At 30.1% G+C, this 12652-nt stretch overlaps 1 protein-coding gene across 1 annotated transcript; it reads left to right on the top strand.

The window, feature by feature from the left end:
* The first annotated feature begins 4671 nt into the window (after positions 1-4671).
* LOC143199003 (odorant receptor 46a) lies at positions 4672-12334 on the top strand. The gene is made up of 5 exons (XM_076408713.1): positions 4672-5387; positions 11643-11742; positions 11799-11903; positions 11954-12109; positions 12166-12334. Exons 1-5 carry the CDS (start codon positions 4783-4785, stop codon positions 12223-12225), a joined length of 1026 nt encoding a protein of 341 aa, XP_076264828.1. The 5' UTR covers positions 4672-4782; the 3' UTR covers positions 12226-12334.
* The last annotated feature ends 318 nt before the right edge of the window (positions 12335-12652 follow it).

Genomic DNA, 12652 nt, shown 5'->3' on the forward strand with positions numbered 1-12652 from the left:
TATAATACACTCGATTTATCACGTTATATTGTTATATTATATTGTTATATAATAATAATAAATTAAATAATACGTTTAGACTAGTTGTTCGGTGGGCTTGTTGGCATAGATTATTGGATCTGGCTAGGTTAAATAAGCGGGGAAAGAACAATTTCCGTCAGAAAATTGAGGACTGATGATTCGACATATTGCTAAGTTTATTTAAAAGATCATGGCGAGTCCTTATAGAGGTTAGATGACTACAGTTGCCTATGATGTTGTCGATTGTGAGTTGTTCATTGCAATAAGGGTATATAGGCCTGGATCATCTCGACATTAACAAATTATGTATGTAACTACAATGACAATGTAAAATACAATACATGTAAAATGGAAAGATAGTGCTGTGTAAAAAATCGGACTTGTTGTGTTCTTCCAGAAGGTCCCACTCCAACTGCATTATACACTGAAAATCGGTATGGTGGGTGGCGTCCTCTGCCGATTTGTTAGCTTGTTCGTTGCCTGGAATTCCTTTGTGTCACAGACGCCAAGTCATGGACATAATGACGTAATTAAAAGTAAGATTTTGATAAAGCTTGATGGTACCTTTGGCCAGTGGATGTATTCTGTAAAAATTTACAACGCATTAAAAGAGAGAAGAGGTGAAGGCGGAGGTGGAGGGGTAAGTGGAGCGTTAATAAAGGTACACGGTAATTTGTAGAGTTCGCGTGGGACTGGGCTGTATATAGCTATTGCCACATCTGTATCTGACTTGGATACGTCTGTGTAATTTATACGACCTGGCGCGGGACCGGAAGAAAGTCGGAGGAAGTGTTGTTGCAGTCATCCATTGAGGAAATTTGTCACGGTCAACAAATTTTAGAGATGTTTTAACACTGACCCTGTATTATCTATGGGGATCTTGAAGGGAGCCTATCGACCATTTCAGAAAATTAGAATATGTCAAGGGCATAGATGGAGTTAGTTAAGTTATTTACGATTCCAAAATTCCTAGATGAATTCGAGTATTCCTGCAGTGTGGCTTCATATACCGATTAAGTGTTGAAGGCGTGCTGGCTTTTTTAGAAGAAACTCATTGGACGATATTTCAAGTCATCTATGGATGCAATGCATTAGAGCCTTGTTATAGGGCTAGATCGAAATGTTCTTAAAGCCACACTTATTGCAGAATTTTAAATGGTGTCCATTTTACGCAAGTACTTTGAGTGTGCAGAGCCATACTGGAAATAACAATAAAAATAATAAAATTAGCGACTATTTAATAATAAGAATATTTCTCTAATTTCTCTTTATTCTTTAACAGTTCAGAAGGCGTTTTCGATGAAAATCTCTTTGTTTTTTACTAAATCAATATTTTAGTAAATAAATATTCGTTATGTTATTAAATAAAATATATATTTTACATAGTTTTACACCCACATATTTCTTTTCATTTTTTCCTATAACGACAGTATTTTTCATCAATTTTCCAGAAATTACTATATTTATGTTTTTTTCTACGTACTAATATTTTATTACTCATGCCGATATTACAGTAGAACAATCCATACCGATATTAAGCTTAATTCACATTTTATTTCTTAATAGATTTTTACAGTGTCATTTATTTCTAATATAATGGCTATATTAATTTTCTATTTAATCTCATGAAGCAAAAAATGTTTATACAAAAAGTAAAAGTAATTGTTACTGGCTTTGAAAAAATAACTATTTTAGTAATAAAAAATGGAAAACATTTAGGGATATATATTTGTAGGGATATGACATTATGGCTTAAGCAATATTTAAATTCTTCTTTATCAAGTTGACACTACTAGCGCTAGTTCAAAATCAACTAATTTTTTAACATTGTACCTAAAAACAAGAATACCACAAAACCTTTAACTGATGCTCAACTGGAGCTGTGTACGAATAAATGATATTTACATAACACAATAATTAGTAGTTGATGGGCATTACCTAATTTACAAGTTTTACAGGTTATGGGTTAAAATATAGAACTGAATATGGTCGTATTTTAAAATCACTTTATCATGCCTCTTTTTAGGGTATTTTCAATTGAGACGGGTCGGCGATTAAAGCAGTTCAATGATGTCTCATTACCGTTACACAATTGAGCAGCGCATTAAAAAAAGACTCATCGTTCGAGGTCATATTCGCTGTCCGTGAAGGAACAAGTCTCCACTTGTCGTAAATTTCAAGTTAACGAATGTGTATGTGCGCTTATGCGTTTGTAAGAAGCATATTACTTGTTAAGATGTTTAAAAACATTATATTATACATAAAACGACGCCAAGTTCAGCAGCTGGAAATGTATCCACAACAATTTACTATTCAGTTGAAATTTTGGACCAATGATATCTTCGGCCCATATTTTTCCATATCAATTTTTATAAAACAACATCGGTAATAATGTAAATAATGAGTATTAGAATGATGACAACATTGTTTTTCAATCCAAATCGAGTGATTAATCGTAGTTCTAGCAATGCGGCCCTAACTCTCAGCTAGTGGATGTCGCCATTACGGGTTACCCAAATAAAAAATCAACACGTAACACTCTGATTTATTTCAATATGGAATCGCACATATTGAAAGAATTATTGCAATGTTTAGCTCAAATAAATTTTAGGAATGAAACAAATCAATAAATCCATGACAATTTATCATGATATAGTCGTTATGGTTCTTCTAAATCATCATCTTATGGTTGGGTTTCAGCATTATTTTTATTATAATAACATTAGCAGATTTAAAGTTTCCTTCGGAAAGTGTTTTATTGGCTTTACGTTGAATTTAAATGTTTACTAAATCAAAAGAACTGCAAACTACATGGTTCGTAAATTTAAGTAAACATACTTTTTAGTACAGATTAAATAATACATAATTAATATATTTCAGATGTGCGAACTATACTGCAGAATTAATTGCGATTTATAATTTAGACAGGACAGAACATAAAAAATGGAAACTATCAACGTAGTCAAAATGAGAGGTAATAGATGAATAAAAGGTTATTAAACTAGATACCACAGTATAATAAGCGTAATTGGAAAATACCACACTCCAACTCACTAAACCGATAACAGGAGTTGCAGAAAATTGAATTTAAGCAGGACAGAGCGAATCGCCTATAACGCCTAGGGACCGCAGTTTCCCAAATAGTATAACATCCAGGTGTTACTTACGAAGTTGACCATTTTATTTACAAATGTATTCTGTTAGTTTTGTTTACCTATAAACAATATAAAACTGTTTTATGCTTAAAAAACATATGTAATAATAACGCTTATATAAATGATAATTTTTCAATTCAAAAAATGCATTTATTGAGAAAAATTGTTAACGTATACTAATCAACGAAAAAATGTATACTAATCAAAATGTTTTACAATAATAAAAATAAATCGTAAAACACCCTTTTCCAATATTCTGTGCAAAATGGCGACTCTGTATTGAAGTAACGATGTTAGCTTGTGTCGGTCCTATCATTGATCAATTTTTGCACTTCTTCAGTATTTCTGCATAAACTGCGTGAACAGGCAAGTCATGCGGCATCTATCTGAATAAGTGACAAGCTATATATGTGAAGTTTAGTAAATGTATCCTTGAAAATTCCTGGAACATGTAATCAAGCATTGTAATGCAATAATGTTGTATGTATATCTGAATATATTATATAATGTAACTGAATGTTGTATCAGAACTACTTTTCATCGCCAGTTACAAACAAACAAAAGTGTCCTCTTTGTTTACGTGGCAAGCAATGAAACAGTTATTCCAAAGCGCTTCAAAATAGCATTTACAGTCACTCCATATGGTAGCCATTTTCCTTGCTTTTGGATGTTTCCCACCCAATATAGATATCAGAAAATAGTTGATTTATAAACGGCTAAGCTATTTAAAAGCTCTTTAGCTCTAAAGTTTAATATGGGCTTTCGTCCAATAAATAGCCCTCCAGGTTGCTCTTTGGCGCTGATATCAAAACAGACACTGAAATTGGTAAATTGTTCAAATTAATACTGCCAATTTGAATAGGATGAAGTAACATCACCATAAGGTTCTAAGGTTCCAAGTGTTTTATGGGGTTAATGCAATTTTGTGCCTTTTAATTATGATCGTATATATATTATGAGTAACTCAATAATAGTATTTATTAAACTATCGATATATCAGTTATATTACGTTGTTTAACAGTTGCTTAGATTAATACTAAGAATAATACTTGATTTTTATCAAAGAGTCATTGATGTCATGATACTAGTTAATAACAGTTACGATATAAAACAGTAATTACTGATTATAAAAAATTAATAATTAATAACACTGTCATAATTAATTAGAATATGATAGTTTTTGCTCTGTAATTTTCTTAAATATTCACATAAACAGGTAAAATATTTAGCTGTAAAGTTTTTAAAGACGAGATTTAAAAAATAATCTTATAATAAAAATAGGATAACATTGAGGCCTAGCTTAAAAAGTTAAAACTATTAACTGATAATACTGTTAGCTTTGCTTGACTGTTTCAATTATATAATAGACTCTTATTCGGTTTCTAGCATTAGCCTAACGGAATTGCAAATGTAATTATAACGTTGCTATTTAAAAACATATCGAGACAGTATAAAAACGGCTTTGATTTTTAAAATACTATTTAGAAAAATGTTTCCTACCTATAGATCATATTTCTATACTGATTTAAGAACTCTCCTGTTATTTGGAGGTTGGATTCAACTCAAAGCCACTCCATCATGGGTATACAAAACTTATTATATTATAATGAATGGAGTTTTCATCTGCATTTTTAATTGCTTGATGATTATTTTCTGGTTCAAGAATACAACCAGCATTAAAACATTGGCAGCTATCGGTTATGTAGTTTTCATTTGTCTTATGGGCCAATTGAAATCAGTGCTGCTGTTCAAAAATAGAGCAGAGTTCAAAAAACTGATTTTAGATTTAGATCAAAAATTATTCAGACCGATAAAGTTAATAGAGGAACAACTGGTAAATAATACATTTGCTTTTTTCTGGAAAATTAAAACTGCTCTTATTGTGGTCAGTTACATTTCGGTAACATCACTGTTACTCATACCGTTGTTCTATGAAAGAGAACAAGGTTTACCTATACAAGCATGGTATCCTTTCAACGAATCTCGAACACCTAATTATCAAATAGTATACATACATCAAGCAATAGCTATATATTATATATCAAGCATCAATATTTACGTGGATGTCATAGTAGCAGGTTTATGCACATTTATAGGCTTACAGTGCGATCTACTTTGTCAAAGATTAGAAAATGTTGGAGAATATGGAACAGAAAAGGAAATTAAGAAAGACTTTGTTGACTGTATAAATCATCATTACACTATTATTGAGTAAGTTTAATAATATTTAAAATATATAAATATTATTTCAAAATTATTTTTATTACAAGCATTAATATTTTTCTTAACTCTTCTGGGATTTCAATTCGAATTTATAAAATGAAAAAATCTTAGGTATCTTGGTCAGTTCTTAGTTCACCAAATATCAATCTTTAAATATCATTATGTAAACCAAGAATAATTACAAGATTCCTTTCTTAGACGTTTTAGTTAAACCAAAGGTGAATGCTCAACTAGAATATCGAAATTACAAGAAACGCAAATATACAGACAGGTACCTTCTGGATATAGCATACCATGATTCATCCGAATTATCTGTCCCGAATTCCTTAATTTATAGAGAATATCTGAATTATATTGGGCTAAAATCAATACAGTTTGGGGGATATAAATAAAAGACCCTCCAAGTAAGATTAAAAATTCATTATGAATTATTATTGCTTAATATTGTTATAACATGAAAAGAAAAATACATATTTAATTCAAAAGCACATGATACAGATATAGCTAGTCATAACTACTACTAGTAGTTTTTAACTAACTAACTACCTAGATATTATTTTTTCCTTCATATCAGTTTTAAAGTTCAGATCTAAGACCTAAATTCAATAAAGATCTGATTTGCATACAACTGATGGACTTCACAGGGTATTGGCATGCTACTAAGCACATACAGAATATAATTTTTATTTAAATACTTCAGAAATATATATTAAGTGCTCCTTAACAACAAAGCTAAAAGTCATCCACTTTTATACAGCATCGCACTAACCTTCAAAAGAAAGCTGTTAAAATTTTATGGTATACTACTCACAAGTTTGTAAGCTATTGTGCTAAGAGTGATACTACCGTCGTTATTTCCAAAACAATGCATGATTTTCGTGTTTTAATTTCACACTGCTTCTTGTTGGGAAAAAATACCGTTCAAGCAAAGTAATGTCTTGGATAGTGTTACAAGGACTCCGCTCCATCAGAAACAACAAAAAAGGTTGGTTTGCTGACTTCAAACATGCTCGTAGAGATACCGATGATGCAGAACACAGTGGACGTCATTGTGAAATAAGTTAGTAATACCTGACAACATAAAAAAATCCAAAAAGATATCAAAATAACGGGTTGGTTTAATATTGCATGAGCATTTGACTTTGAGAAATCAAAGAAGATTATTTTGTTTCATCATGACAACGCACCCAGTCACAATTCAATCAAAACAATGGCAAAACTACATGAATCGAACTTCGAATTGCTTCCAGATCCACCGTATTGGTCAGTTTTGGTTCCCAGCGACTACAGACTCTTCGCAGACCTTAAGATAACAAGCCAAACCAAACATAAATTGTTCTAAAAGTGGCATTAAAATGTTAGAGCGGTGCTGGAATGATTGTTGGGCTCTTGATGGAGATTACGTTGATGCTTAAAGCCAATTCTGAACAAGAAAAACGCGTTTTCTTTGGTAAGCCCGGGACTTTTCAGTCCATGTATAACATTCTCTGTTAGTATGTGAAAAATTGGGAGAGATGTTGAAAAGTTCACGGATAAAATAAAGTCAACGATGAGTGAGAAATGGACACACGTTTTAGTTAGTATTTTCTGGATACTGATAACAACGTGAAATTCTGTAAAATCGAGGTTTTTGGCGATTCTTAAATACTATTGTAATTGAAAAAAATTAGGGGGTGTTGATATTTATAGACAAAATTAATCTTAACAACGAGAAGCGCTATATTAAACGTATTTATTACTAATTTTAATTTACTATTTTTTATTTAATTGGCTATGAAAAGCAACTTCCTTCTCAGTTGATCAACAAGCCGTGACAGATACTTCTTTAAATAAGATAAATAAATGTATACTATTTTAGAGTAAGAGAAAAGTAAAAGTATCGATTGACAAAATTAAACTACCAAGAGTTTATTGTATTGTAACACTGAGAATGTATTGTTTACACTTCAACGAAATGATACAAATTATTTCTAAATAAGTTATAATATTTTAGCATTAATATAGTTACGATTTGATCCGATTTGCGTTAATAATAGTTAATACACCTTTTGTAAATAAAAACTTACGTGTGCACTTAATATAATAATGAACTTTAATATTATATATATATATATATATATATATATATATATATATATATATATATATATATATATATATATATTATAAAAATAACTGTTATATAAAACAAACATGTTATAAATGTAATAAAATATGTGGTTAATTTACCAATTATTAAATAATGAATATAGTTTATGCTATACGACCAAGAATGTTAAAGTACCCATTTCAACACGAAAAAAGTATATTATATTCCTAATTCCTTGTTGTCGTAGCACACGTACGAAATGAAAACCTCTTGAGTGCAGATATGACGGAATGCGTCTAGACGGAAACAATTGGTTAAACAATTAGAAGGATATTGTGTCCTGTGGATGCACAAAATAACGTCCTGGCCTATATATAATATTTATTTATTGATAAGGTTTTAAGCCTCATTTACTTTTAATACAACTGTAATTCTTCATGGAATATATTCCAAATAATTTTCTACGGACTTTTGTCCCATTCCTGTACTAAAATGACTGTAAATTGTTTGAATGATGAAGGAGATGAAATATATTCCTCACTCTCTGATATAAAACTTCCAATAGCAGTTCAGTTATGTTGAGGTCTAGCAATTTGGCTGGTCAGGGAAGATTACTGATGATGTTCCAGTGCTCCTCAAAGTAAGGCTGAACATTTTTAATTGTGCGTAATATTAAAATAAAGTAAAAAACATTAAATTTTCACGTTGAATTCAATACATTATTTGCCGTAATAAATCTGATTGACTGACTATCTGAGGTTGCCGTAATAAGTCAACATTTTATCTCTAGGAAGCATGAAGTTCCATTCTGCTGTTGGAGCATTTGTCGACATGTGAAGAAACTCCATTCGATATCGTTCGGCTTTAAGCTGTTTTTTTAACTTCATAGTTGTTTTTCATTCATAGCTTTTTTTAAAACTTTTCTCAAAGGTATTGATTGATAGAAAATTGTTTGTTGAACTTCCAATGAGTGGGCACGTTTTTAATGAAGTTGGAAAACATCCTTATCTAATAGGACATTATTTATCTTTAAGACGAAAATAACTCCTTTTAGTCTGATAGAATCATTCCCGGCAAGTTCTTTTACTAATACTCTCATGTCTGTATGTCTTTTACGCGGTTCACCTGAATTTCAGCACAGAAAATGACGGTTATGTGGCTAAAAACTACCATACTTTGATTTTGATAGTATCTAGTTCGCAACTGCGATGATCAGGATTATATATAAATGCTTTGCATTTGCGTTTTAGTTTTCCATCTTGAGATCTCTTTCCCGATAATACCATTTTTTGGAAATCGCGAGTTTCAATTTGTACCCCTAATGTACATAAATAATTAATTTGATTTGTATCAAATACACATATTTACGATAGATAAATAGATAAAATAACAAATAAAATACAGAAAGCAGTTAGATATATAAATAAAAAATATTAGGAAACACATATCCTGCTAGAATAGCATATAGAAAACCTTTAGTTTTAAAGGTGAAACAAAATCCCTTATACTGTTAAGTTTGGTTAACTAGGCCGGATATGATAAGGAATTTCATGTTTCTATCAGTATTCCGATATTGGAGGCCCTCCCATAAATTTTCATTCAGACCCAAACGATTTTTTTTAATGCTAGATGTACCTATATTTGAATTCTACGTTGCAAGATTGACCTATAATAGAAACATATGTTATTTTCGTGTGATGTATGTCTGTTAACGGAGACATTTTACATTATACCCACTCTATATTATAATTAATATCTTTATTTGCATGATAAACTAGTTAAAATCAAGGTAATTACGGAAGAGGAAACATTAGGAAAGCCCCCAGTTGAAGCACCCTAAATATCTTGACATCCATTATAAAAACTTAGTCTTAATCCAACTGTATTAGCATACCGGATACAAATTAAAGTTAAGCCCATTTAATACTATGAAAAGCGACAAGGTTCCATATCAAGGTGTTGCGCATATTATGGCGTAATATATCTCTGAAGTGATGAAGCACAATATCCCTCTAGAACCTATAACAAATATAATTTAAATTGCTAATGTTAACTACTTGAAACAGTGCACTCCAAGGTACTTGCCAATTAGTCGATCAATAAATATAAATGATAGCACTGAAGTATATAGACCAACTCGTTTATTACTATCTGATGTGATTAATAGACAGGTTTGGACTTTAGAGCAGGATATAGCCTTGTCATCCAATGTCCAAATCATGATGTATAGTATCCAAATGTCATGTATATAACAATTGTTATAAGAAATATTTGTTGTCCATTGGGCAGATCATAGGACCACTAAGGGTACTAACTATTTAGTATTAAGCATATTAATAATTTAGTAACAATTTAGTACTTTTCTGCTCGTAAAAAAGTCCTCCTACTAAGACAAAATTAATAATTTATTTTATATTATTAATTTTATTATTATTATTTTATATTTTATATTAAAAATAATAATTTTATTTTAAACTATTTATTCAATTTGCAAACTTTCGAATATATTTTATTCATTCGATTTTTATAAAGGGAAATACTACTACGCTTATTTTCCAAAAAGTTTTTTATAATTTTTATGAAAATAAATTGTGAAGGCTAACAACCCCGCCCTCGAAATAAATATGTTTTCAGAATGGTATCCTACAAAACCACAATTTTAATGAAAGTACACATTGAAAGTTGAAGAGTTTGAGTTATTTCGGGAAATAAAAACAACACTCTTCATCATCAGTACTTTGTCAGTGATTTCTAGTTTAACATCTCCACATTTAAAAGGAATTTTAATATTTCCAATGTATGCCATGTACCCGATTGATAAAACAGTACATAGAAATTACGTTTTGATTTACATGCACCAAACTATTTCACTTATTTATATATCTGCTATAAATGTGCTATAAAGATGTTGCATATTAGTGATCAATATAATGGACTATAATCAAAATCGAACTAAGATCATTGTTGATTGCATTAACATTATTTTACTATTTTGCAGTAAATTTTTATTGTTTATCTAATTTAATATTCTCAATAAACTGCTGTTACGCTGACATAAATCTATAACAGTGATGCTTAATTATTCTCACATTTCACAAGTTATAATACTTGGTAGTCTGTATGTCATAAATGTAATATATGACTCTAATCTGTTTTAATTATTAGGTGCTTGCACTTATCTTGATCAGTTATATCTGTAGGTTAAAATGCGTAATAATAATGTATACAAGCATTAAACAATGTAACATGTTAAATTTTATAGTTCTAGTATTTCTGTACATAAATAATAAATAAATTAATTAAGTTATTTAGTATATGCAATCGCTAATCATGGAACGCGCACTATGGTGTTTTTTGACAACATTGCATGTAATATCTGAAGAATAGCTGCAGAAGCACATTGAGATAATAATAACAACTGAAGAGGAAATAGTTTCATTCGCAACTTCATGTTTTTTATTTGTTACTATTCATTATTTATCACTCTTCAGTACCACAAATCATTCTAGAGTTGCATATAATCATCCAGCTGTTCTTAAGAATGCTAACAAGCAACAATATCAGTATATTCTATTAAATAACATTTAAAATTTCTTTAGAAGATAAATTTTAAGTACCGGATTTTTTTATACTAAAGGCCATATATTATATATATGTTACATTTAATCAACTAAGTCGTCGCTCATTTGTAGGGAATTGAATAGACAAACAATTATGAATATACCTCATCTGTAAATATATAGTTCATAGTAAATTTTAGTTCATAGATTTCACAGATTCTATAAACCAATAGCTAATTCGTTTAATTATCTTCCGTCATATTCTTCATAGGAAAACAGAAATATATGAGCACATCATCTTCCCATCTTTTTGTACGGAACTTGAGCGGGATTCTAGTCCTTTACGCTTACTTGCTAACAGAAAAACCTGACTTGTTGAACTTCAATAAACGAGGTTCCCCTTTGGATATACAATCTGATGTAATTGCGATTGTGAATATACTTTAATAACTACACATCTTTGAATACATGGAACCATTAAATATAGTAATAATCATTAGTATAATAGATTTATAACAGCTTCATATTTTATTGTTTCTTTATAATTCGATACATCCTTATTTAGATATTTGGTATTTCATTAATTATTTATAGATTTCTGCAGACAACAGAAAATGTTTTTGGTCAAATCTACTTTGGACAAATATTCGCAAGTACCATAGCTTTATGCATGGATTTATTTTTATTAAGCTTGGTAACAAATAAACAAAATATTATACTATTGATAGCAAAGTTTGTTTATAATTTTAGACAGAACCAACAACATTCGAGTTTTTTTACTTAGTTGTTTATCAGTTGGCAATATCTAATTTGTTATTTGTGCCATGCTGGTTTGCAACTGAAATGACAAGAAAGGTGAAATATTTACAACTACAATTAAAATGTACCTATAATTTGAGTTTTAGAGCGAAAATATTCCAAATGCCGCTTATAATTGCCATTGGATTGATTTGTCTATCAGTTTTAAAAAAGAGCTTATTATCTTTATAAGACGATCACAACATCCTCTTAAATTATATGCTGCAAATTTTTTTGAATTATCCGTCCAAACATTTCTTACGGTAAGTAATATTTTCGTTAGAACTCAAATAAAAAACATATTTTATGTAATTTTTAGATTTTCCGTTCGTCCTTATCCTATTACGCAGTGTTGAGTAACCTGAATATGGAAGAATAATAGACTCTATCACCTACCTTACATAATCACAAATTTAAATTAGCTACTATGTTATTATTATTTCAGATAATATGTTAATTGCAACAAATATATAGATTTACGCACTACATATCTAGATTAGAATTTTATAATATTACATAATATTTTATCCGTATATGAACCAGTTTAGCGAAAATTTTGCCTCCGTTTTTTAAGAGAACAGCGGCATATGGAGACGTGAAATTTGGCATGGTTAAACCATATATATATCAAGGAATTATTTTTAGACCTAAAATTTTTGTGTAATAAGGGCTAGAGATAAATAAGTTCCGATAATACGAAATACGACTAAATCAAGCAAGCAGGAGTAGCCGTCAGATCGGCATCACAAAATACATGATCTATTCAAAACAGTATTGACACGGGAGACCTGTCAAAACGTCGCAAT

Source organism: Rhynchophorus ferrugineus, unplaced genomic scaffold, assembly GCF_030347505.1.
Source record: "Rhynchophorus ferrugineus isolate W39M unplaced genomic scaffold, kcgeb_rfMv2 rfM6, whole genome shotgun sequence".
NCBI classification, from domain to species: domain Eukaryota; kingdom Metazoa; phylum Arthropoda; class Insecta; order Coleoptera; family Curculionidae; genus Rhynchophorus; species Rhynchophorus ferrugineus.